This window comes from Python bivittatus, unplaced genomic scaffold (genome assembly GCF_059951505.1).
Source record: "Python bivittatus isolate LINGU-HERP-01145 unplaced genomic scaffold, Pbiv_v1 ctg000200_np1212, whole genome shotgun sequence".
In the NCBI taxonomy this organism is placed as follows: Eukaryota; Metazoa; Chordata; class Lepidosauria; order Squamata; family Pythonidae; genus Python; species Python bivittatus.
Window position 1 is genome coordinate 2,453,693 of NW_028277040.1, and position 27,746 is coordinate 2,481,438.

The 27,746-nt window shown below is 39.2% G+C and overlaps 1 protein-coding gene across 5 annotated transcripts in view; it reads left to right on the forward strand.

The window, feature by feature from the left end:
- The window catches only part of ERBB4 (erb-b2 receptor tyrosine kinase 4), a 904,250-nt gene that overhangs the window by 495,454 nt on the left and 381,050 nt on the right, over positions 1-27,746 (forward strand). For all 5 annotated transcript variants that reach the window (XR_015795175.1, XM_088135586.1, XM_088135588.1 and 2 more), the window contains exon 3: positions 17,644-17,830. Coding sequence is in view for 4 of the 5 variants with exons in the window: in XM_088135586.1 (XP_087991712.1) it covers positions 17,644-17,830 (187 nt within the window). In the remaining variant the exon portion in view is untranslated. The remainder of the gene's footprint in view (positions 1-17,643; positions 17,831-27,746) is intronic.

A 27,746-nucleotide genomic window follows, 5' to 3' on the forward strand; every position in this document is an offset into this window, starting at 1 on the left:
TAGATTTGCTCTGTTTATTAGGTTATGATGATATTTATAAGTCATCCTTCTTCAAAGGAGATCTGGATAGCTCATACAGTTCCTCATCCTCTGTTTTACTGATGCAACACTTCTGGAAGATAGATTAAGTGTAAGTGTAATAACTAGCCCAAAGTGACCTTCATGACTGAGTGGGGTTTGAAACTGCATCCTCTAAGGTTGCTTCCACTCTCTGACCTCCCCCCACCCGCATTTCACCAGGGATGGAGCTTTTTGAGGTTCTTCATGAGCAGGAAGGGTGGAGTGACTGGGAATGGAAAATTAAGGTGAATGTGTTTCCTTTATGTTCGTGCCACCTCCTCCAACTTGAACCTCTATCAAGACTGAGTACTTCTTAAGAATTGCTAATCCTAAAACTAGACAATTTTAATCCTCTTCCAAATAAGGGAAGGATGCAGAGGAGGATATCAAATGATGAAGGTAGCCCTGCACTGATGCAATGCAAGTTCCACCCCTTTTGTACATGCATTATGATGTCACATGCAGATATGAAAGAGGCGGAACTTGTGTTATGACAGAGCAAGGCTGGTTTCATCATTCTGAAGAGCACAGGATCCTGTGATATTGCTGGAAGATGAAACAGAAGAATGGGGAAAAAAACAACTGTTAACTTTTAGAAGCTGGGGATCAAAATGTTTGCCGTACAAATTTTGGCCTCATCTGAAAATTGACTATTTGGTATACCTCCTGTTGGGTTTTCCACTCATTGCTTGAAGAATTTGCCTTGAATAGATTCCTCCATAAATGATAGGGATATCCTATACTGTAATGTAAGGAGATTACTTCTTTTTTCCCTGGCTGTTATACAGAAATACAGCAAGTTATTCTTCTTTTTAACTTCAATTGAATATTGCCAAAAAGGGAATTTCTGTTTCTTCTGGAGCTACTGGAAGCATAGAATAAATGACAGCTTTATTTTTTATTTCAGCTCCCTAATGATGGAATGGCATAACTGTAGTTGATATGCCAAATTTATCCTGTCCTAGGAACAGAAAAATCTAGCAGCATGATCTGAGTTGTGGTAACTTCCAGATTAGATTACTGCACTGCCTTTCATGTGGTGTTGCCCTTGAAAGCTTTGGGAAATTATAGCTGATTCAGAATGTCTTGGCAGGTTGTTTGTTAGAACATGCTGTCTCTAAACATATTATACTCTGTTCCTTATCCTATCTGGGTGCAGTTCAGAATTTTAACTCAGAAAGCCCTAAATGGTTTGGGACTTTAGTATATTGTTTTGTGTACAAAGAAAGAGAAAGAGAGAGAGAGGGACTGATTTATACCCATTTTAGTTTCAACTTCTGTTGACAGAATGATATATTTCACTGCTTCTAAGGTCTCTATTTAGGATTGCACTTGTTTACATATATTAGAGGACCAGGTGAATCTCCCTTACTAATAACTTGTAGAGAAGGGAGAAGATACACATTTATTTATTATTTGTTGCATTTATATTCTGTCTTTTTTTTTTGAGAGCTCAGGGCAGTCTATATGAGACTGTCCTCATTTAGTCCCCACAATATCAATCCTATGAAGGTAAAAAGAAAATAAATGCTGCAGTTGTGAAATTAATTTTAGAAAGACTCCTAGTTAAAGTAGAATGAAGGAAAAATGGAATAGAGCAGAGTGAATCTGAGAACAACGAGGGAACCAAAACAGAGTTGGGTTTGTCCCTAAGGTAACCAAGAGTTTGTGTACCACGTGTTGTATCTTCAGTTATGTTTAGTTCTATTGAACTTTTTAAAAATAGACCTGATATAAAATTTCAGTGTTTCACATTATCATAAATATTACATTTTACTGAGCAAATGAAACATTTTGTGTTCAGTGTAGGCAAAAACATCCAGGAAATACATGTTTGATTACACTAGAGAGAGAGTGTGTGTACAGCACAATTACTAATCCTCTTGCCAAGAAAATTGATGCAAGTTGCATTTCCTGGACTACTCTGTAGATTGGAATATAGTTATCTTTGAAGTTCTGAACTTCTCTAGATTTTGCCATGCAAGTTTCAACTCAAGAATGGCATGCAAAATATATTAGGGAGACTGCGTATGAAAATAAATATGTTTTTCTCACATTTTTGAATTCATAGAGTAATGTGGAACTGAAACAGAATTGAGGTAGGCTTGAAGTATATGCAGAATGGAACTGGATATGATGTAGAGTTTACTGTGCCCACAGGAGCCCATTCCATAGTTAAGCATGACTAGGGCACACTGGTTTGAGCAGAGAAAACTGCCCCCCAAGTGCCTTGTTTGTTTGTTTTTTTTTTAATGAAAAGCTGTCTTAGAAGCTTACAGTCTGATTGGGACTGGTGACAGGATAACATTTTCCCCCAAAGGCCTTTTCTGCCTTCCCTTCCCAACAATACTATTGAACTGAGTTAAATGGGCAGTTGCTTTTCGGGACAAAAGCTGTTGCTTAGTGTAATGTGTAGGCTGGTCTAAATCAATACTTACACAGCTGAATGAAATTGTGGCATGTACTAGAGGTATTGTAGAGCCAGAAATTGATCTCACTTCCCATTTGGCATCTTAACCAAAAGTCTATCTTTCTTTGATTTATTTTTGTAGGCTCCTGTGGATTTCATGAGAAACTTCGCTTTTATAATTGTCCATTGATCTGTTATTTTAAACAGAAGGCAAAGTCTTCTGTTGTTTGTTACTATTTCATTTGGTTGTTGACAACAAATAGTGAAACAACAAAAACATGATACCTTCATTTGTACCTTGTTGACATTGTTTTATTAATAATCAAATAACATTGATTATAGTTTAGAGCTTTTAAACTTTTCACTATTAGAACTGCTGTGGATGTGGAAATAAAAACAAAATCAGTTTTAACTGACACTTAACAACATGTCAGTTTGTTGTATTTGGGGGTATCCTATTGAAAGGATCTCTAAATATGGTTTAAAACTGCAGCTGAAAGTGGACTGAGCAAGGCAACATATTCTTTAGACAAGTGGTTTAAAGAAAGCTATTTCAACCATGTTTAATTTTCTGGGTTGCTTGCAAATCATGATTTGCCAATAAGCCAAAAGAATCCTCTTTTGATGAAGATCAAATGTTTCCAGTGCTCATGTGTATCAGTGTAAGCATGATGAACATTAAGACCCTGTGTAGTACTGCTGTACACCAGGCAAAAGCAGAGCCATTTATGGGACCTCATGAACTATTTGCTACAAACCAGAAAACGAGGCCAGGCATGCAAACAGGGAGCAGGAAACCACAAGGGGAAGCAAGCCATGCTGAAAGTTTATGATAACCACAGCAAAGCACAAGAGGAAATCATTAATTTATCCAGCACCTAAGCATATTTAATAAATAACAAGTGTCTGAATTTGCCCAGCAACAAGTTTCTGTATAAAACTGAGTGAAGCAAGTAAAGGAATTGAGTTGCTTCTGTGTCTATACCACGCTCCTCCCATTGCCCCTAGCCAGTGTTTTGGCCAAGCCTGTTTTGAGTGGGTTCAGATGAGAAAGTGCATGTGTGAATGTGTATGGAGCTAGCTTTGTTTGACCATATCAGTAAAACTTTATTGATTCAAAGAACCTTCAGCTTATTTTATGGATCTCTGTACCCACAGACAGTGTGAACGCATGTCTTCTCTTGTAACTTTTCATCTGTATACCAGAATTGCCTCCTTCCTCCTCTAGCCACACCCAGATCAAGGGCTAGGAGATATTCAGTGGTCCCTTAAAACTGGAAAGCAAGGAAGAGAGGCTGGGGTACTTGTTTCCTACAGAGCAGTAAGTGAAATGTGTCTGACTATAAACAGGACAGATTCTATAAGGATTCAGATTTCTCTAACATCACATAATCTGATACCTTTGCACATTGTAATTACTCAATTGTAGGGCAATTATCATGGCCCCAATATACCCAAGATGGAGCCACCCTTCCACAAGTGTCATCAGCCTCAGAGGAATCCTGGGGTTTGTAGAACTAAAATATTTCGAGGGAAAATGCAAGACTAGGATGAGTGGGAATATGCCAAATTGTGGAGTCCTTGGGGTTCTCTGAGCTTGGTTGTTTTCTTGCAAACATTTCATTACCTGGCTAGGTAACATTTTCAGTGCTAGAATGGAGTGGGGTTTGCTCTCTGTTTATAGAAAGAATAATTGTTCCATGGTGAAGGTTTGCCTGCATGCAAATTTCTCTCATCTGCATGCTTTCTGAAGCATTTGATGCCCATATGTGGTCAAGGATTCCTCTGAGGCTGATGACACTTGTGGATGGGTGGCTTCATCTTGGGTATATTGGGGCCATGATAATTGCCCTACAGTTGAGTAATTACAATGTGCAACTGAACCCTGATAAGACAGAGTGGCTGTGGATACAGGGAGCCTCAAGATCTAGGAGTTTATTATCTTTGGTTCTTGACGGGGTTGCACTACCCCTGACAGACCTGGTGCGTAATCTGGGGATCCCCTAGACTCATGACCCCTGTTCAAAGAGCAGGTGGCATTCATGGTTAGGAGGGCCTTTGTACAACTTCGTGTTGCGCGTCAGTTATGCCCCTTCCTGGATTGGGAGGCTTTCCACACAGTCACTCATGCCCTGGTCACCTCCCGGTTGGATTATTGCAATACATTCTACATGGGGCTACCCTTGAAGAGTATCCGGAAGCTACAGCTGGTGCAAAATGCAGCAGCTCAGACAGTTCTGAATGCCTCCAGGGGGGCCCATATAACACCTCTGTTACGTGAGCTGCATTGGTTGCCGGTTTGCTTCCGGGTCCAATTCAAGGTGTTGGTTATCATCTTTAAAGCCCTTCATGGCACAGGACCAGGTTATCTGAGGAGCCGTCTTGCCCCCATTATATCAGCCTGCCCCACTCGGTCCGGCAGAAGGGGCATTTTGCAGACCCCACCAGCCAAGGAATTTCAGCTGGCAGGCTCTAGGAAGAGGGCCTTTTCTGCCGTGGCCCCCGCTCTGTGGAACAACTTACCACAGGAGGTATGATGCACCCCCACTGTCATGGCCTTCAGGAAAAGTGTGAAATCTTGGCTATGCCAGATGGCCTGGCTCACACCAGTGGAACTGGTTCATGGGGTAATTGATTCTACCCCCCCACCGTCATCTTGAATGTTTTAGTCTTTTTATGTATATAGTTTTTTATATAGTTTGATTTTTTAACTAAATTAATGTGGATATTTATATTTTTAACTGTTTTTGAAGTTTGATTTTAACTGTGAGCTGCCCAGAGTCACCCTCTGGGGGAGATGGGCGGCATATAAATTTAATATAGATTAAATTAATAAATATGTAGTACCAATAGAAGACTGTCCTCCCCCCACATATATACACACATACACACATACACATACACATACACATATATAAACAACCAAACTCAGAGAAACCCAAGTTCAACCCTGAGCTACATATATTCTCTTCTATTGATATGCCAAATTTTGATGAAGGTAGAGCCACCAGAGTTGTGCTCTAAGATGGGTGGCTATATAAATCTTTTAAATAAATAAAAATAAATAAAATAAATAAATGCTTGGTGGCCACAGAATCCTGATTGTTTTTATGTTAAAAACCAGGGTTTTGATTTGATTTTACTATGTGCCATCAAGCCGTTTTCAACCCCTAGCAACCACATAGATAGATTTTCTTCATGAAAAAAACAAGGAAAATGAGTGGAATTGATTAGCAGGAACAGATCAAAAGGTATTATTTGTATTTATTATTTATACATTTTAATCCAAAAAATATATGCACTCTCTTTGTAACTGAAATGATTGGAAGCATTGAACACCTTCTCCACATGAAAAGACTGGAATGTTTGGGGCTCTTTAATCTGGAGAAAAGGTGACCAGGGAGGACATGATTGAAGTGTATAAAATTGTGCATGGCATGGAGAAAGTGGACAGGGAGAAGGTTGTTTCTTTCCCTCAAAATATTGGGGCCAGGAATCATCTAATGAAGATCATTAGAAGAATATTTAAAACAGACAAAAGGAAACATGTTTTCACATGGTGCATAATTATCTATTACTATTAGATGTGATGATGCTACTAACTTGGGTAGCCTTAAAAGAGGATTGGATACATTCATGGAGACAGGTCTATCAAAGTTGAAATCTCATTGTTACCACTGGCTTGGAGACAGCATGTCCCGAAAAACCAGCAGCAAGGGAACAATAGCAGGAGGGGCTGTGTCTCCAACTCCCTCTTGTGAGGTGCTGTGAGAAGTGAAATGTGGGACTCCAAATACCAGTTGCAGGGGAATAACAGTGGGAGAATGGCAGATCTTGTCTCCTGCTTGCCGCACCTTGGAGGTGTCTGATTGGCCATAGTAGACAAGATCTGTCTTGGCCTGATTCGGCAGGGCTGTCCTTGGGTTGTCATTCAGGCAATTGAAGGAAAAGCTATTGAAGAATGGAAGCAAATGAAGCAGAGTTCTTAGCAAGGTGAAATGGCAAAGAGGAGGCACTGAGTTGGCCATCTTTGGTAGGAGGTTAAGGTAAGATATGGTGTGGCAGTAATGTGTGGAGGAACGTGAAATAATAAATGAAGGGAAATAAAGTAGCATTTTCTTCTTTCCATTAGAGAAACCCCGTAAGAAAAGGTATTATCAGGCATGGTGGTCATTTGTAGTGAGAACTTGTACTGTGTTGTCAGTATACAGAAGAAAGGAGGCAGGAAGAAGGTGGTGGCAAACTCAGTGCAGAGGTTACGCCAAAAATGGCCAGAGGATATGAATTTTCCTTCTAAGAGGGATAAGTTCTGTGTATATCTGCAACGCCTTGCCCTTGCCACACTTCTCCTTCAAGGTGTGGACGCATCACTTTCCCTCTCTAATCTTAAGCCTAACTTGTCACAAAATATTAGCTAATCAAAGTTAATTTGTGGAATGCAGAAGGCTGGATATTGGGATAAGTGAAGTTCATATATAAAATATTCAATTAAATGTCAAGATAGCTAGATATCATGTCTTTTTTTCCCATCTGTTCCTTTGTTTTGTTTTGTTTTGTTTGTGGTTTAAAATAAATAAATCTAACAAGAAAAGTAGCTACCTCTGACTTTGGTTTCTTCAGAGACATCCTCCATCTGTTTTCTGCCTAGTGGCACCTGCTGCCATGCTTTTCTGAATGTCCTATTTCCTTTTGGGAGTGAATTGACATCTTTTCATTGTGGAGTATTTCAACATGTAGCAGCAGTCTTTGTAGTCTTTCTTTTGTAGCCACAGATGCAAGTTGATTTCTGTTCAACACACATAATGCTGGTCATGACTGATGATGATGTAATGCTTGACTTTGAACCTCCATTCCACCATACAAACACCCCCATTAGAAAGCTAAGTCTTGAATAGTTCCCAGTTCTGGAATTTTGTTAAGAGTTATACTGAAATATGATGGATATTGACTATGTTTCCCTTGTTAGGGCACATGAATCACTAAATGATCACTTTTCTTGCTGATTCATGCTGAATTTATGAATTTCCTAAGTTGCTTCCATTAAATAAAATATGAAAGTTATAATTTCACTTTTGGCATATTATAATTTGTGATTGAAGGTTCCAATTTTCAGATTCTAGAATATATTTGAAAAACAAGATAAAGATTAAACATTAATAAATAAACATATTTCTGCTCACTGTCACCTTTACATGCCATACATTGAAAAGTCCATGGAAAACTATTTCTGAATTAATCTGTGATACTTAATTTATATATATATTCCTATCAAAATATGCATTTCAAAGGGTATTTTCCTCTAAACATAAGTAGTTTTGAAACACACTTTAATAACTTTTTAAAGCTGTGAACTGAACAAGAAAACAACAGCTAAATTCTGATCCATATTTTTGCCTCAAAAGTAAGCATGGATATTTAAACCAATAAAGCAGAGTTGGAAATGTGCCACCCCCAGTGGCATCTAAGGAACTCTCCAATTATATCTATTAGCAAAAAAATCACAAGATTGGATGTTCTCATTTGAAATCTCATGAGTACGTGACATTTCACAGTAAAACTGCTAAAACCATGTAAGATTTAGCAATCTCATGATATCTTTGATTATTTTTTATGTTCAATTTCATTTTTAGTTTTAGTGCTGTTGCACAAAGATCACACAATGCTGCCTTGTGTCTGAAAAAGTGTGAAATGGATAGATTTCAATTGATCAGTACTTTCCCACTTGATGGTGTAGGTGAATGTGCAGTTTTGAATCTGGAATACATCAGGCTCCTGGGGCTATTAACTGGTATATTCTAAATATTTCTTGTCCTTCCTGTCCCTTTCCCTGTTTTATCTCAATAAAACAGGGAAAGGGATCCAAGTTAGATGGTGTATAGCAGGGAAAGCTTTGGATAGGATTTTAAAATAGTAGTATTAGGTTAATTAATTGAAATCAATATATGAAACTTAGCATCATTACCTACTGCTTCTTGCTTCCAGAACATAATTCTGCTGTGACAGTCTAAGCCATGACTACCAGAATTTCCCTTTCAGGGTCTAGATTCTAAACTTTCCAACTCTCTGTCCCTTCTACTCATACCTGCTTATTCCCTTCTTTCTCCAGGCTCCATGTGTAATTTTTGCAAATTCTCCTTCTTCCTTCCTTTAGTTCTGTGTCTCTAAGTTATTGTTTCCTACACCTGTGGCCATTTTTAGGCAATTATCCCTGACATCTTACTTTCCTAAGATTGGATGATTCTTCCTAGCATTCTTCCAGATCCTCCAGTAGCATCCTCTCATCATCATAATTTTTAGAGCCCTCTCTCTGAATAGCCTCGACTTCTTAACTCATTCAAATATTGTCTCAGTTGCATCCTATGGGCATCATATCTCTTCATGTCTTCATTTCTGAGGTGCTTTGATCCTTTATCTTTTTAAAAAAGGAATTTAAAAAAATGAGTTGAGAAAACCGATAAAGCATATAAGGTTAAGAATTCAGTCTTGGTCAGTTTTGATGTAAACTGACTGATCTGTACTTCCAGGATTAATGCACAGATTGGAAAGTAATTATCTTATGCATTTCACACTTCTCTGATTTTGGAATGTATTTCTTGGCTCAAGAAAATTAAAAAAAAACATTTAAAAATATTTTTAGGGTAAAATGGATGCAAGCAAACATGATTAAAATGTGTATTTTGTGAAAAAAATAATTAAAATAATTTTAAAAATATATGTAGAGTCTTTAAAAATGTGCATATTAATATATATAGAATGGAAGAGGTTTAATAAATTAAAAAATACAAAATTTACATGAAAGGGAAATAAATTGATCTATTAATAGATGGGTTTCTATTAAGAGTTCCTATTTATTTATAAATATTAGTATTTCTCAGTTGTCTTTCAGCCCAGAAAGGGGGAGGGACAGAGAAACCACATTGCGAAAGAGTAATTTAAAAACTGGAAACAGAACATGGAACAACAAGAACAGCAATAACAACAACAGCAAAAAGACAGAAGCCCCAAAAGGTGATGATCCAATCTCACTGGGGAGAATGGCCACAATCAAGGTACTGTCATGAGGAAGGCCCTATTGTGTGTTCCCAGAAATCCAGGCTACCCTGGCAATAGGTTATACAAGAAAGCCTCCAAAATAAATCTTATACCATGGGCCGCTTTGAATTATACCAAATTAATGAATGCTGTGCTTTTCTGTGTCCGTATTTATTTTACTTTTTTATGGTCAAAACCTAAGGCATACAGGCCAAAAGCAAAACAGCCGATATAAGTTGAATTGGAATAAATAGTTCTGTTCATCAAAAGCATATAAACTCATCTGAAGTGAAAATTGACCTTAGAATGGCAATTAAGAGGGTTTTTTGGATCAGAATCTGGTAATTGCCTCTCTCCTGTCAGGCAATAGAGACATACTGTGTAATGGGCATCCTCAGCAATGGGCTTGGGGGGGGGGGGTTGTCAAAATACCTCAAGATGATGAACATGGCCACATATTTGAAACCCTGCCTCCCTGACCTGTGCCGTGCCCCATACACCCTTCCTGACCCATGCAGCATCTCTCACACACCCCTGCATACCATTCCCAACCTGCACCACACCCCTGCTCGCCCTCCCTAACCCATGCTGCACCCCCATGTGCCCTCTCTGACCTGCACTGCACCTCTTGTGCATGCCCGTGCACCCTTCCTGACCCATGCAGCACCTCTCACACACACCCTTGCGCACCCTCCCCGCACCCCATGCACCCCCTCACTCCCTCCCCCACCTGGCAGCAGCCGTTTACCTGCCTGCTGGCCTGGGACTTGCAATTCCCTCTGGCTTCCTCACTGACTTTGGCTGTGGGAAGCTGGCAGGAAGTTGCCTCACTTAATGACCCACGATCTTTGTTTAACTATGGCAACTGGGACTGCAGGGATTGCCGTTGCTAAGCAATGCGGTTGCACTTTACAACCGCATTGCTTAGTGATGGAAATTCCGGTCCCAATCGTTGTCGTTAAGTCGAGGACTACCTGTATTATGCATTCTCTGGAATGTTCCATTCTCAGGTTTCTATGATTGCAACATTGGCTCCTTTGATTAAAATTTAAATATATTTTTTTCCGTTTCATTATTCTGTCTCTTGCGTATCTTCAGACATGCGCATGTGAGACTAGGCTGAAGCTGCCATAACTAAAGACAAAACAGGCATGCAAGCAGAGAGGACAAAAAGCCAGGAATCTTGCCTAAGAGATCCCTTCCAGGGAGGTAGATAACAAGGAAGCAAATTGTTACGGAAACAAAAGGAAAAAATGTCACCTGAACCAGACAAAGGAACTTGGGCCTGAACACATAGAAAAAACCCCAATCCCAGCTAATCAACAAAGCAAAAGCTTTTGGGGATAAAAAGAGGTCCTAAAGCCCGCCCACTCTTTGAGTTGTCCTGAATCCAGACTTGGCAGCTTCCATCCCTCTAGCTAGTGCCTGGCAGCCTAGTTGAGAAGGACGTGGGTAAGTGTGGATGAGTGTGCGTGTGCGTGTGAGAAAGAGAAAATGTACATTGTAACCGGTAAAGTTTTGCTGTTACTTTAAATTCACTGGGTCTCCATGTATTCCAAAGAACCTGTTGTGTCTCAGTGTTCGGTTGAAAGCCATTTGTGTGGGTCCCTAATTATTTCCCGGCTGCCGCCCAGGGCTGGGTGTCTCGTCTGCTCTAGCCGCACCTATCTGGAAAACCCAAGTAGAAAGCAAGGGGGGCTTATAACATCCGTGTGCCTCCACAGGCTGTGAGCGTGTGAGTGAATGACCATAAGCTGAACCTGGGGGTGCATGTAACACACACAGCTGCATATGCCAGTAAATGTAGGTTTGACTTTATTTTGACATATTAATTGGGAAGATAGCCGTGCATGTGTGTGTGTGTGTGTGAGAGAGAGAGAGAGAGAGAGAACACACAGATTTGTTACATTAGGAAGAATAGATCCAGGTTTTACTGTTTATCGTTTGTTGAGACACAGGGATTTTAGCATAAGTCTAGCATTCTTTCAGACATAATTCAGTGAATAAATTCCACTTTGATCTGCTAACTAACTTTGATGTTCATATACATTAAGTGAATGCTTACAAGATTTCAACAATCCTCCCAAGAATTTAGTGCAGTTTTTAGGATCTATTATGCTCCAGGATTAGTGTGCACAAAGCTTATTAATACTGAGACATGTCTGGCAGTTCCACTTTCTTGAGAGTATTGATACTCATTTGTAGCAGTGGTTTGCATGGCAAGAATCGTTTTGTCATTCCTCTGGCTTAATCTTTCTATTGATTTTTTGCAAGTTTGTAAATAGTCCCTCATGGACTTGCTTGTGGCAGTTAAGCAATACCTGAAAAGGAACAGATAGGGATGGTCTTGTTTGAAGCTGACCAGCAAACCAGAAAACTCCTTGTTCCAAAATCCCGTCTGCCAAGAATTTATGGGGTGATCTCTAGCATCTATTTTTCTTTCACATGTTCCTAGGCATGGCTTCCACAGATTGATAATAAATGAAAGTAAAAAGGTACACTATATTGGGCCCAGAGAGTCAAGGGGCCCAGAGAACCAGGGGGCCTAGTTCAGACAGCGACCCTATTTTCAAGAAATAAAAATAATAAGATTAATTGTAAGTTTGCTGGAAGACTTACATGGAAAGTTCTGTCCTACGTACTAGGGTGTCCATTATGAGATGGTCTGGAATCAGAATCGGAAGCAACACTGTGAAACTTGAGAGGCTGGCCAGCCCTTCCTTAGGCAGAATGAATCTGTGGAGTTAATTCTAAAATCTGTTATTTGAGGGGTAAAGATTTAGGCTTCCCTACGTGACGTGTTCTCTCTAGAACTAAAGGTTCCATAGTCCCTTTTTGTGCATATGGAGAGAGAAGAAGGATAAAGAACCACATTATGAAGGACATTGATCTCAAAGACTGTGGGAAGCTATCCACACAGAGCTTTTCTTCTCTTTCACTCTCAATGTTTGGTCATAAATAAAAACAAATCAGGCAGTGGGAAATACAAGGGGGGCAAAACCAAAGGTACTCAAAGAAGCTAAAGGAAACAGGCAACCAATGCTCCAGTTTCTCACATCAGACAAGGCCTTTCTGTGGTCTGGCTTAGGCAATAGTAGATAGGAAAAAAGCAAGATGGAAATGTGTTTCATATAGAAATGACATTTCTGGCAATCGCAAATGATTTTGAAAAAAATGCTTCTAGACATACGACAAAAAACCCAAAAAAATCAAATAATATCACTGTTACTACCCCCAACCTATTCAAAGGAAGGTTTACAAAAACCAGGAAAGTATAACTTGATACTGATCCATACTTTTTCAAAGACCCAAGATAGAAACTGGTACCAGATTCTGACCCCAAAAATGTTCTGTTTTGCATTCTGTCAATTGAAGAAAAGCAGAAGCTAGAAAAATCTGATCAAATATGATGGGAATAAATTTCCAAAGTTTCTACTCAGATTAAGGCTTCCAATGAAGACTGGTAAGAAATGGGCTTTTTCGGAGCCCTAGCAATAAACTCTGTATTGTTTTCCATGTTGGGAGACACAATCTGCAGCAAAAAGTGCAGGGTAGAGAGAACATGAACATGAAAAGATCACAGAACATAACACGTGCTATGCTGGTACACATGGAGTGAAACAGGAGGTTTGAAGACAAAGATCAACAGAGGAGAGCATGTGTCATTTGCAAGTTCTGGAACTGCATCTGGAGCCTTGGATCTGCCTGCCTGGCCATGCCTCCTTTGCAAGGGCGATGGGTGCATGAGTTGTTGGGAGTCATGGAACTACTGACTGTCAGAAGCTGTGCAATTTCCCTGGTAGTGGGACAGTGCTGACAACTGTGGTGGGTTGGGAGGGATGCATTGCAAGTTTGTGCTTTACCCAAAGAAATTATGCCCATTACAATAGCTTCTTTTAGCTGTTGTATAATCACCGACATCATTCAAAGGGTTTCTGGAAGAAAGCTTTTGTGTATATAGTTGTATGCATACTGGATTACACGTGAGCCAGGATCCTGATAATTCATGTGGTGAATCCTCCAGTGAGGCTCTAATGTCACATCAGATTTGAAGTCTCATATATTATACTAGAAAGGAAGTGACAGTACGGGGCGAAGATACAATGTTCTGTTCTTTTCTTATTATCTTAGTTTCTACTGCTTTTAATGTTGTATGCTGCCCAGAGTCTTATGGAGTTGGGCAGCTCTCTAAATTCAATACATACATACATACATACATACATACATACATACATACACTTGGCATAGTGATTATTTGATGTTTTCTTTGTTTCCTACTGCACTTGTGTCATGTATTCTCCTCCCCCTGAGCTTCTAATATGATTGGCAGTTCTTCTTTAATGATTGATGGGGAGGAACAGGCTCTGCCTGGAATTTTCATTCAAGTATTACATGACTGTTACTGTAAGTATATTTCTTTCTGGGTATCTGGGGAAAGGGCTAGATTTTTGTAGGTGTAATGGTATGTGGGGATGACTTTGGGAACAGGGCCCAGAGACACTGCCTAGGGAGCAGTCAGATAAGAGACAGCGTAGTCCACAACTGGGTATTGGGCAGGTAATAAGCTCAGAAGAGATTCTCCCTAACGGGTGCTGTTCCTCCATGGCTGTTTTGGTGTCTGCTTATTCACTGGCTTCTACAGGCATTTTCTCACACATATCTGAGATCTTATGCAGCCTTTTTACTAATACATGTTTCACCACTAGTGTGAAACAATGTTGGACCAGTCTAAAAAAATGGAGGAATGGAGGAGCAGCAGCAGGAGGACTGTTTTGTAGATCAACAGCAGGCAATCTAATAAGAGCATTTATTTTGTTTTCAGTACGGTTGTTAAACTTGCAACGTGGCTGTAATAGCTTCTGATGAAGGAAGAGTGCCAACTCTCTGATTCTTAGGCTCCCGCTGATCAATAGTTGCTTTTCTCACCCAGCAGGGGGAATGGGAACTCTGTAGGGAAGGAAAATGCAGCCACCAATAGTTGCCCTTAGCTCTGCCCTTAGCAGAGTCTAGCGTGCATCTCACTCATTCATACAAGAACACTTTGGCTGGGCAGGACCTCGTCCCTCAGTGCAACAAAGCACCAACTATGTTCCTAATGTAGTTCCTTGTTCATACAACAACATTTTGGCCGGGAGATGTGGAAAAACTCTCTTTTTAACCTGAAACAGTTACTTTCAGTGTATGCTGCCTTTGCGATAGACTGGGGATGAGATGAAGGTGATATTATGAAGATATAACACGCAGAAACAATTAATGAGACATCTTCATGCTGTGATTAGCAGTACGTGAGGAAGAACCATTAGAGCAAAACAGGTTTTTGGTAGCTAATCAGGGTTTGCTTATCTTTGATATTTAACTGTGTATCTCCAGTCCCAGGGTGGACACTAGCATTCAAAATCAGCAAAAGATAATAAGTTGATCCCAGTTCATGCACTGGTATTAATCACACGTTTACTGATAACACCACCCTCAGCTCTGTTAATCTTACCAGGAGGTCAGTGAAGTCATCTCTCTTCCACCAGGTGTTTACTCATTACTTAGTGTCAGAAATGATTTCCTGTTTATGATTATTTTGTTTACTATTGCATTATTAATTTAATGGCAGTGAATTTTAGTATGTTGTCAAAGAATTGTAGTGCATTTGTGAGATACTATAAAGCTGATCAATGGTTATAAAAGAAGCGTACATAGACTCTATGTAATATGAAGGTAGCGGCAATAAAGTAAGTTGGCCAAACACAATGGGATGGGTTATCTGATGGCAGGCAGATTTTGGGAATCTTCATTTTACTGATAATCTAATTGGCTTGTATACCTGTCTTAGAGCCAGATATTTGCTGCTGCCGGTCAATACAGAGTAAGTTTTGCTCTACTTGCCTTGCTCACGGAACTCTGTACCTTGTGTCAGGATCAATCACTCTGTCCAGCACAAGTATACTGTGTGTAAGGTAGTAACCCAGAGTGTAAAAAGAAAATGAGAGATTGTAAGTGATATGATCAAAAGAACATTTTAAAAAATCCCCAGAGAGCAAATCCAATACATATTTACTCAGAAATAAGTTTCCTCATGTCCAATTATATTTATTCCCCAGAAAGTATTTCAGAATTGTATTCCCTTAAAGAGGGAATGGTATAATACATAAAATAATAACAAGATCTCTGTTGCTCTAACTGCATGTCTAGTTCATGAAGTTCTCAAGCAGGATGGAAGAGTAATACCGTTCTTCTAATGATGTTTGATAGCAACTAGTATTTAAAATATGATTTAACCAATCAAATCATTGAAAGCCCTATTCTCTATGAGTGGGGTTCTCGAACTATGGGTTGCAAACTCCTGGGTTATTGTAAGCAAATTTAAGGGGAGAGTCACACTCATTCCCACTCTACCTGGACAAGCTGCTGTTGGTTTGTCCAGGCAGTGGAAGTGTAGACTGGCAACAGTCCAATCATGCATCTGCAAGTTAGGCTTGTACACCCAAAGCTGGATCATTGTTGGAACTTGCATTACTAAGGGTGACCACAGCATTTATTGTCTCTACCTTCCCAACTCCAGAGGCACCTTCGACTCTTTGCTGCCCACCTGCCAGCAGCACTTGTAAGCAGTCCAGCCTACAGCCCATCTTTTCTCACTCTGCACCCACCAACAGCTGTGGAGGGGAGGACAGCAGAGTGGGCATGGTGAAGTCTATATCTTTTGGGTCTTCCTTGTGGAGCAGGCAGGGGCATGAAGCAGCAGGAGCAGCATCTCCGGCATATTTGGCCAGCAGGAGAATGTGTCTCTCGTTGCAACTGAGAGTAGTATGCCACTCTGCCAAGGCAGTAGGAAGAAGGGTGTTCTCCTGGTGCAGCCTCTACCAGTTGCACATTGCTGTTGGAGCCCTGGGCTCCAAGACAATGAAGTTGAAGGTTTTCTTCTGGGAAAGCTCTTTCTTGCTCCTTTCCCAGGAGTTAAGGCCCTTTGTTAGCATCCCAGTTGTTTTCCCCTAGTCGCTTTCCTATCTGCAACAGTTCTGTGAGGTGAATGAGTGTACTACTGGGTGCCCCAAGGACCCTTGGGACTGTACTGGAATTTGCCAGTCTCCCATCACTGCCACTGGTTGAAAGAACCTAGGGATGCCCACAGCTCTTATTGCCTGGGCTCTGAGCCAGATGTTGCCAGAGAGAGCTCTACTCTATGTCTTCTAGCCTACTAATGCACCTGCACCAGATTCACCAAGCCTTCTGTCTTGGGGTCTGGTTCTGATGTGAGTAGGTTCACTTGCTTGAGGGTGACTGCCAGACAGCAGAGAAGGTTGTCCTGCTGTTCTTGACTCCCACAAAGGGCTTCTGGATACAGGTAGGCCTCCAAAAGCTACCTCTGGGAACAGAAGGAAACTAGCCTATCTTGGCTGCTTCATACCAAATAATGAATGAATTTGTGTGAGATTTCTCCACCTTCCCACCCCAAGAAAAAAATATGTCAGATCACACTATGACAGGGCTCTGTCAGAGTATGATCTAACAATTTCATTCATGGGGAGGGGGGTTCACAACATTTATTTTATAGCCCCTGCTCTATGACATTGTCTAGCATCTTTAAAAGCAAATTTGGGTGCATATTTGATAGTGGAGAATTGAGCAATTTAACTGTGCTTTGAGTAAAAAATTCTTACCTTTTCATTTTGGAATAAAGTTATCTAAATCTGGTTGCACATGAGTGCTTTGTGCATTATTCATGCACATTATATCTGTACTTGAAATTATTCTGCAGATGTTCCCTTGAAGTGGTACCAAAGTGCAAAGTAATGCCACCTATAATTATGTGAGCAATACAAAATGATTTATTAAAAACATACTTCTACCTTTGATTTGGAGCCCTGCTTTGTGTCCTCCCATCATCTGAAGTATATGGGTGACAACATGAGTCACAGCCTTCTCTGAAATGACATTTCTTCCTTGCTTTTAAGTATGAAGTGAATACCACCTTCCACAGTTGACTTTATGAGTAGTTAGCTATTGCTGGACTTTCATACATTTCATCTACTTTTAAATAATGAATAAATAAATGATTTTGGTATGTGGTATAAGACCCCTTGGAAATTGGAAATTGGTGAGTTGGAAATACTTTAGTATACAATCAAATTTGTGTTTATCTTTTGCAGTCTATCAGAGAAGTCACAGGCTATGTCTTGGTAGCTCTGAATCAATTTGAATACCTTCCTCTGGAGAATCTGCGGATCATTCGTGGAACAAAACTGTATGAGGATCGTTCTGCGTTGGCTATCTTCCTCAATTACAAAAAAGACGGGGGCTTTGGACTCAGGCGGCTTGGGCTGAAGAACTTGACTGGTAAGGGAAAGACACAAAGATTCTGAGAGAATTGCTTGATCCTGTTGGCTGGTAGTTTGCAGATCTTAGAAATAATATCAAAGTATTACAATACTTTGATCTACAAATCAAAACAGAAGAGAATAGAACAAACAAACAAGCAAAAACATCAGTTGCTCTCCTTTTGTGCCAAAGCATCTGTTTCTTCAGTAACAGTACCGACAGATTGTAATTTGAGTGGTGTCAGTCAACTGTCTTATATGTATTTATCAGTAGTGAGGAATCTGTGCCACTCTAGAAACTGTCAAACTATGTCTCTAAGCATCTGGGATCATGGACTGTGAATCAGGACTCCTGGAAATGGTAGTTTAATAACATCTGGAGGTTATCAGTTTCCCTTCCCCACATTTGTTACCTTATTTGTTATTACTGATATTGGAAGAAACAACACAGCTGTGAGCAGCTGCAATATCAGCCATGTGCCACATGCTTGGCTTACCTATATTGACACAGCAGTGCCATGGAGCCTCTTATCTAGATCTGTTCTAGATAAATGGTCAATATTTTGGCTCAGTTGGAAATAGATGCCATTAAAGGCATGGAACTTAAACGGAAGTGATTGTGTGTTGGACCAGATTGTCAGACGTCTTAAGTAATCAGTTACCATACACATATACTTCTATGTGGTATCCAGTTTAGTACTTGTGCACAGCTGCTGTGTTCTGCTTATTTGACAGATGGTCTTTAAGACAAATGACAACTTTCAAAGGATAAATATCTTGTATGAGTAATAGGTATCAATGTTAGCTTTCCAACTACAATGAGATTATCATTATCACTCTTTTTGTAATATTGGAATACTTTATGAAAGCTACCACCCAGTTTGGTTTGGAAGACACAAACTAGCAGGGTTGCTTTCTCCTCCTCACTTAGGAACAGTAGCAGGTAATTCAGTGCTGGGGAGGAAGAAGGCACATAGAATAGGGCATTAGATTATCTGAAGAAACATTCTGTACTTTGGACCCCTTGGTGAACTCATCTTTGCAAATTACACTTGTAGGAAGCACTGTAACTCTGTGTCAGACAGTGCAGGTTAAATTGAAAGGCATGGAACCATTTTTAAAATGCAACCCCAAAAGCCATAATTTGATATGACTAGAGATGGACGCACCCACCTACATCTGACCAATGTGCCTTTCTGTTACACCTTGAGGTTCTTAGGCTTTAAATGGCACTCCAGGGAGCTACTAATTAGCTGGGTGACCCAGCTTTACCATTGAAACTAAAATTATCCTAAAAAACTCAGCTAATTGTAAGTGCAATCACATGCTGATTCAGCAGAGCAGAAGAACTGTTAAATATATGAAGGTGGGTGAGGGGTATGGAACATTTGACTTAGCTAGAAAAGGTGCAAAAAGAGGAACTACAAGGATTAGAATGCTAAAGCAGCCTTCTCTATAAGAAAGGACTTTAGCAGTTAGGGTTCTTTAGCGGGGTACAAAGGAGAATAAAGGGGAAATGATAGAAGAGTGCAAAATCATACTAGGCATGGATAAATGAATAGGGGAAAGCTTTCCTCCCTCTTTCATAGTGCTGGAACTCAGGGTCCTCCACTGAATTAACTGTAGGAAGATCCAGGACCAATGGAAGGAAATACTTTTCACACAGTGCATATCAGCAGTTATGGTAATGGCATCCAACTTGGATGCTTTTAAAAGAGAATAGGACAGGTTCATGGACAATCTAGCTACTAATATTAATTGTTGTTTTACTACCTCCTGAATTACAGCCTGCCTGCTTTAGACACTGGTTGCTGGGAAGCAATATTATGCTCCAGTCTAGGCTTGTGAGCAGCCCAAATGGATCCAATTGGCCACTGTGTAACCCAGAATGTTGATCTGAATGGACCTATGGTCTGATACAGAAGGGGTCTTTTTATGTCCTTGTGACTTGAATCACTGGTCACCAGGTCCATAGTTTTGGAGGAAGTAATTATGGCTATAAATTAGGAACTCACCCTGCATCAATCACTATTAGAAGAAAGAAAACAAAACATGGTATCATATGGAATTCATCACATTCTTGACAGCCTATTTAAACTAATCAATAGCATGATAACATGATGTCATTGTGCAGTGAGACCATTCTGATTGCTGAAATTTCCTTTTGATAGTTTTTAACAATATTGGGACTACCTGGATCTAACTGTTGAATGATGTGAGAGGGATTTTGCTTGGCTGATGTCACTTTGGTTAAATTGTCTTATACTTAAATTGTCATTCTCTCTGTTCAATTCCATGTATTTCTAGGGTAGGATTGACTGCAGCTGAGTGAATAAACAGGGAAAAGTTAATAGGAGTTTGGCAGTACAGCTCAACAAAAGCAAGAGATAAGGAAAAGGAGAATGACTAGCAAAGCTGTGTGTTTTAAAGGATTGTGAGGTGTAATGGTCACTTCCTGAATAGTTGCTAATTGCAAGGTGTGTGTCTGAAGAGCTGCTGATTGCACATTATGGGAGACAGAGTCACTGTTTCCTGCTGAGTAAGCAGAGGCTGCTGCAAGCCTATAAGGAACAATATAAATTGCTAGTTTCCAAGAAGCACAGCTGATTAAGCAAACAAACAGAGGGAGCTAATAAGAGATTGGAAAGTTCCCTTTCAACTCGCGAGTTGAGAAGGTAGATTAACTTGAGAGCCTAAAAGAACAGGAAAAAGGATAACTTTCCTATTTGTGATACCATAAAAATTACAGTAGAAGTGAAGATGAATGGATAGGACTCTGAGTTGTGATCTGCAATGCTTGGACATATTTCTATTCCTGCTTTAAGAATCTGGCATATATTTGCAGTAAATGCATATTTGTCCTGGCACTTGAATAAAAAGTCAGAGAAGTAGAGCATTGAATATCCCATGAGATAAGATGGAACTTACTCAGTTTGAGTGAAGGAGATACAACAGCAGGAGCTACAATGAGCAACTCTTCATGAGGAAGAGAACTAAACAAAGTAACAAGTCCACTGAACAAAAGGGAACATCAGAAATAAGAAACATAAAATATAGTTTATACTACTCAAGCTTAGAAACAACTTTAAGGCCTTCACAGGACAAATAATCAGTCTCTAAACCTTCAGAAGAAGGAAAACAGACATTGCTAAACAAGATACAAGAAGATGAACCCTGGAGGGCAGAGGGGATGCAGTTGCTCCCCGCAAGAAGACAGAAGAGTAGAGGCAATTGGTGATTCAGTACCCACATAGCACAGAAACAAATGGGTTCCTACTTGACCCAACAATTTGTGAAGTGTCCTGTATGCTAGGAGCATAGACAGGATTGTGATCAAATTCTTATTCATTCTTGCTAATCCATGTTGGGATAATGATACCATGAAGTGTAGCTACAACCATACCACTTTGAGAAGAAGCCCAAGTACTGAGGATGCAAATGGTCTTCCCATCCATCTCTGTAATTTAGAGAAGTGGAATGGAAAAAGAAAGAAAATACTGAAGGTGAATGACTGGCCATACAAATGGTATCAATAGGAGAAATTGCTTTCTGGGAACATGATCTGAATTATCTGGACAAAGGACTGCTAGAACTTCATCCAGATAGGATGAAGGACTGCATTTCACAAGGAGCAGCAAAAATGAATCTGGCTGAATTTTAATTGGAGCTTAGACAAAACACCTGAAGTAAGGACCTCAGATAAAGAATAGTATAGTATAAAAAGAAGTGAGAATGTTGATATACTTGAGTCTTTTAGATGAATCACTGAAAAATTCAAAAGAACATTGGCTCTTAAAATTCATGACCTTCATTTTCTATATTCTGAAGGTTAGAAGTAAACCACATGAATTTCAATAGGAAGGTAAATATGATTTAATAGGTATAATGGAGATCTGGTGGTATGACTCCCATGACTGGAATATAGCAACTGAAGAATACAGTTTATTCAAAAGGAACAGAAGCAAATAGAAAAGTAAGAGGATTCGCACATATGCTAAAAGTGAATGAACTTGGTGATATAGTAGATAGCATTTGGGTTAAGTGGAAAAAACAATAAAAATAATACTGCTGTCAGAGGCTGTTATCCCCAGCCAAGGAGAAGATGTGGTCATTCTTTCCAAAAGCAAATTGCAGAATAGATAGAATGAGCTGAGGTTCGCAAAGGACAAGAACAACAAAAAGTTCTTTAGATGTGTTCAGAATAAAGGGATTGATTAACAGAGTAAAAGCACAGCTACTTACTTAACTCTTGTTTGGGTTCAGTCTTGAAAAGAGGGCATGTAGTCCAACAGATAACTGTGAACAGCAGGAAGAGACAAGACTGCATCTTGAGACTGATAGAAAACATAGTCAGAGAATATTGTTTTTAATAAGTTAAATCATTAGGGCCCGATAAATTGCCTCTTCAGGGCCAGATAAATTGCCTCTCCAGGGACAGATAGATTGCTTATGGTTTGGCTGAATCTTTACATCTTGGAAAACAGATGAAGATGACTGGAGAAGGATAAATGTCCCGATTAACACAAGGGGGGAAAGGGGGATCCAGAGATACAGGTTGGTCAGAAAGATTATGGAAGAATTGATAAATTTGTAAGTATTGTAAAAACAATATGGTTATAATCAAAATGCAGCATAGACTACTAAAGAACAAATATTGCCAGAAAAACCTTATCCCATGATCTGATTGGATAACTTCCTTAGCAAATTACAGGAATATTGTACACATCCTCATTTTAGCAAAGTATTTAATAAGATATCCGATGCCAACCTGATTAGCAAGCTAATTAGGTGTGGACTACATGGCCTAACAATTAAACGGACTGATAACTTATTTGAAAATCATATTCAAGAATTCTTATCAGTGGTTCTTCATCAAAGTTATGTGTCCTGTATTCTTCCGCATTTACATTAATGATTTGGATAAAGAGGATTAGGAATTCTTATCAGAGTTGCAGATGTCTGAAAACTGGCCAGGTAGCTAGTATCCTACAAGATAGAACTAAAATTCAAAGCAGTCTTGATAGGCTAGAGGAATGGTCTGAAAAGGACATAAGGAAATTTTAAAAAGATAAATGCAAATTCTTCACTTAGGAAACAAAAATCAAATGTATAAGTTGTATAAAATAAATAGAATATATAAATAAAATAGAATATAAAATGTGTAAGTTGGGGAATACTTGACTTGATAATAATCTTTGTGAAAAAGATATTGGAGTAGTCATTGATTGTAAACTGTATGTAAGTCAGTAATGTAAGTGTGATCTGGCTATAAAAAAGGCACCATTTTAGGTTGCATCAGCAGAAGCAAGGTTTCCAAATCAGAGGAAGTAATTATTCCACTCAAGCACTGTGCCCTCTTTCTGGCACCATAATTTAAAAAGAATTCACAGAAAGTAGGAGAGGTTAAGAGAAGGGCAACAAAGATAAAAGGGGACTAGAAACAAATTCCTACAAAGACACACTGAAGGAACAGAAAACGTTAGCCTTGAGAAGAAAAGACTGAGGGACAATATGGTGGCATATCTGAAAGGATGCTGTCACATGGAAGAAAGTGGCAACCTGGTCAGCCTAGACAGCCATCTGTCTGGAATGCTTTTTGCCCTTTCGTTTTTGATCTTTTTAATTTAATTTGTTTGTACTTTGATGGTCTTTATGTACTTGAACTGTTTTATTATGTCCGCTGCCCAGAGTCACTATGTGAGGCAAGTGGCTATACAAAAGTGATAAATAAATTAAATAAAATAGTTTAATTGGGATGCCTGCACTGAGCACATGACAGGACTTAATGGCCAAATAGTGCTATCCTCTTGTATGATTCTGAAAAGCGTCCCTATTTATGAATAGATAAAGAGGTCATTACTGGAAATAATGCGACTGGGCCTTGATTTTTGGATACATTTCTGGTTCCCAAATCATGATAATTCTGAGTTATCTAATAATACAATACTGTTACATTCTTTAAGAATGTTATGTTTATTTTATTTATAAAATTTACAGTCATGGAATAAAATGTCATAAGAAATTAGATAAAACAGATAAAAGAATTGTGGGAATTGTGGACTCAACTAGTCAGACCCAGCATCTTCCAACCCCATTGCTATGGTGCAGAATTCTGCAACTTTCATGGATATTTCTCTAGACTAGTTGCTTATTAGGAAAACCACAATTTCTGATGGGGACCAGCCTGAGCATATACTAATAATTGGGGATGTTATCGCTAGGAACCAGATGTGGTACGGGAGGATCTCTCTCTGACACATACTCGGCATACACAGAGGCATTCTTGTTGTTGTCACCTTTAAGGGTAGGGTGTCAAACTTTGCCAAAGTAAATCCCCTTCCATAGGGGACTGAGAAAATGTTCTAAAGAAATTTGGGAGTAACATATGGGGCCTTGATAAGGGCATTATTGAGCTGAAATGATGTTCTAATTCTATTGCTTTGTAAATTTAAACTAAATCTCTCTGTTTAATTTTGGCAATGCCTTTCTCTAAACCCAGAATGTACATCATGGATTAAGATTGCAGAAGGCCAAATCTGCAGCTACTTAAGTATTTAAGATATTTTCCTTATTAGAATAATGAAATACAAAGGAAAAGGTTCTACAGTAGATAGTGATGTAGAATAAAACAACAACAACTACGGAGCATAAGTAAAAACATTACTGGAAAATTTTCTAGTGACACATTCTCCCCTTCTCTTCCATTTGTTTCCCTGACTGCTCACAACAACCTAGATATTTATACTTTATACTGAACATTAAAGATTATTGCTGTATCTATTTAAGTCCTTTCATCTATTATTTTTTATCCGTCTCAAAACTTTTTTCCTAAAAAACATATTAAAAATATCTTAATTTGCCTTGTTTTGTAAGGTGTAATATAAGGAAGCCATTCCTGCTTAAATTTGGTTAGCCTTCTATTATGGGTAACAAATGAATGGATCATTGAACAAATCAACCCAGAGTTCTCACCCAAGGCACAAATGACCGGGCTCAGATTATCCTCCTTTGGACACATTAGGCAAAGACCTAGCCTCTGGAAAAGGCCCTAATGCTAGGAAATGTGGAAGCAAAGAAAAAGTAGTTGGAGCCAGTTACAGTGGTGATGTGTATAATTTTGGAAGACCTGAAAGACCAGGATAGAGACAGATTGTCATAAGAAAATCTATGTGGTCACTAAGAGTCGAAAACAACTTGATGGCACATAATCAGTCATATATATTATGTATATATATTGTCAATTTTACCATTGCTGCATATTCTACAATTTCGCCTTTCAATGTAATATTGTTGGCAAGGTTCCTCTTTCCAACATTGTGCCAAAGCAACTTTCAGTATATATCATATAAATTATGATATTTTTCATGTATGTTTTCTGGAGCTATGTGTTTCTTCCAAGATGAGAAGAATTTATCAGCCAGGGTGAGCTAAGGTAGGAACTTGCCCTTAAACACCTGTTTTGGCCAAAATTTCAGGCGTCAGTCATGTTTGGACCTCTAGCAAGGCACAGCAAAACTCCAACCAGAGGAAAGAGTTTGCCACTGGCCAAGGTGCAGGACATTGTGGGTGGGAGATCACACAACATGGATCTCAGAAATTTGGACTGGATTGCTTGTAATGCAGATATGCCCTTAGTGCAAAATAGTGTTTATCACCTTGCCTTTGAAGAGCTTGCTGCTGCAATTATTACCCTTATAATAATTCCAGAGCTTGCTGCTGGAATTATTGTCCCTACCAAATTTGATCGTAGCTTTAGTGGCCTTTTGTGCCCATAATAAGAGGTCATAAAATGGATGTTTCCAGGTTGAGGAAGATTAGAAATGAATGCCTAGATGTTTGAAGACACCTGCTCAATTTGGATATCACTGATTTTCCTGGTATGCAAAACATTATTATGGCACTTCCCAAATATACTAACTTAATTTGGAAGTAGTTAATTTTCAGCTTCTCAACCTTTTGGCTAAAATCAAGTGTAGCAATTTTATATAGTCTCATATACTTTCTGAAACTTTTAATAGACAACTTTCTTAGATGTACACTATTCCTACGCAGCTTTACAATTCATTATAAAGTATATAACCTGTGTTCTGATTGATAGATTAATCCAGAAAATATGAACTAGGCCATTTAGTTTAAAAATGCAGGCTACAGTAAATTCTTCAGCATCCTTATAGTTGAATGTGCCTAAAAGAAATATTGCAAGATGGTGTCCCATCTGTACTGCATGTCAGGCAATAAATCATTGATTCCCAAGCACTTAACCCTTATTTCAACTTTTCAGCTTAACTTGGCAGAAGACTCATGGACTTGATTTAGTTAGATTTGAATTTTTAAGGAAGAGGAGAATGAAGCCTTATGTACAATGGTTGATTGCATACTGCAGTGATGTCAGGGACTTTATATATTTTCTCAAAAATGTGAACTCTAGGCAGCTTCTTCCTCCCACCCTTCCAGTTAATGGATACTTGGCATGTTACTTGGTGGCCTTGAGCAGCTGTGATATTATAACTCTAGCTGGGAACTGCTAGTTCTCTCCTGACCAGCTTACACATATATTCCTTTTTTGCAAGCATGCCATTTTGCTGGGGAAAAAATATCTCTGATGGATTTCTTTCATCCTTAATTATTTCTGACTCCTCATACACAGAGGTTTTACATATGTTTTAATATATGATGCCAGCATTTACAATTGTATCACACAAAACAGACGATTCTCTGATTTGTTTAAAATTTCCACTTGAATGTGTGGGATTTATGTGCTGTGACTAAGGTCTCTAATAATTGGGGAAAAATTCCATTGCTCTATTGCTAAGGCAGTAGAAAGTTCTGGACCATCAGCATAAAACCTCTACCAACAGTAAGCCCAAGGATGGGATATGCTGGGGGAGGATGTGGTTCTAGTGCATTAATGCAAATTCAGATTGCAAGTTCCAAAGGTCCTCAGTCCTCCCAGTGGAACCCCAGGATCAACCATTCTGGAACAGGTTTAAGTCATTGTTCCCCATTTGTTTCATTTGGCAAAGGAAGAGCAAGTTCTGCTGGGCAAATAGGCCTTCCCCACTTGCTGTCCCAGCTGTGGGCAAACAGGCCTTTGGAAGGAGCAGGGAATTGGTTACAATTTAGGGTGGCCTTTAAAGACAGCCTTGTATTTTGAATCCATATTACTTGCATGAAATCTGATTGATGGAGGATTTTAAAAATAACATCATTGCATAGGTATCCTGTACAATTTAGTATAAACTCATGGAAGGTCTGTAACTTTTGCTTGGTCACTGAAATACCAGTTAGAAATGTTCTGATTGAGAAAAAGTCTCACATATTAAGTGTTTTTAATATACATATTTATTAAAATGCAAATGGTTAGATGTCCTATCTGTTGCAACAAGGATTTCTGATTTAGGGAGCCCAAAATAATTTTCTAGATTTACAGCCTCTCTTGACCCCAACATGGCTCCCTTTCTGTCTATTTGTCTGTCTTTATAACCATGATGTTGGAACACGTGGAGTGCTGAGCTTTCAGCAGTACATTGGGGTGGGGGTGATATTTGAAATTGGATCTTCTTGTCTTTCTCTCTCCACCGTATGAGACTGAGACCGTAGGATTGCAGCCTTGGTCTGTTGATTAGAATTCATAGGATTATTTGATTAAATAAATATTAACCAGATGATATTCTTACGCTACAGACACAGCAAAAACTCAGTGAAAGTGCAATAAATTAGGCTGCGGCTTTTCTTAGTTGAGTCAGTGTTAGGAGTCTCTAGTGGCATTGCTCAGTGTGTCTTGAAAGCAGTATTTTCAGAATGTGGAAGAGCCTCCTCTGAGTAAAACACTTCCTGAGTCTGATTCCCCTGCTTCCTCATTATAAATGACCTTGTAGAAAACAGAACTGGAGCTGTCTTGGAATAAGGGTGACAGCACAGGACAACATCTCCCC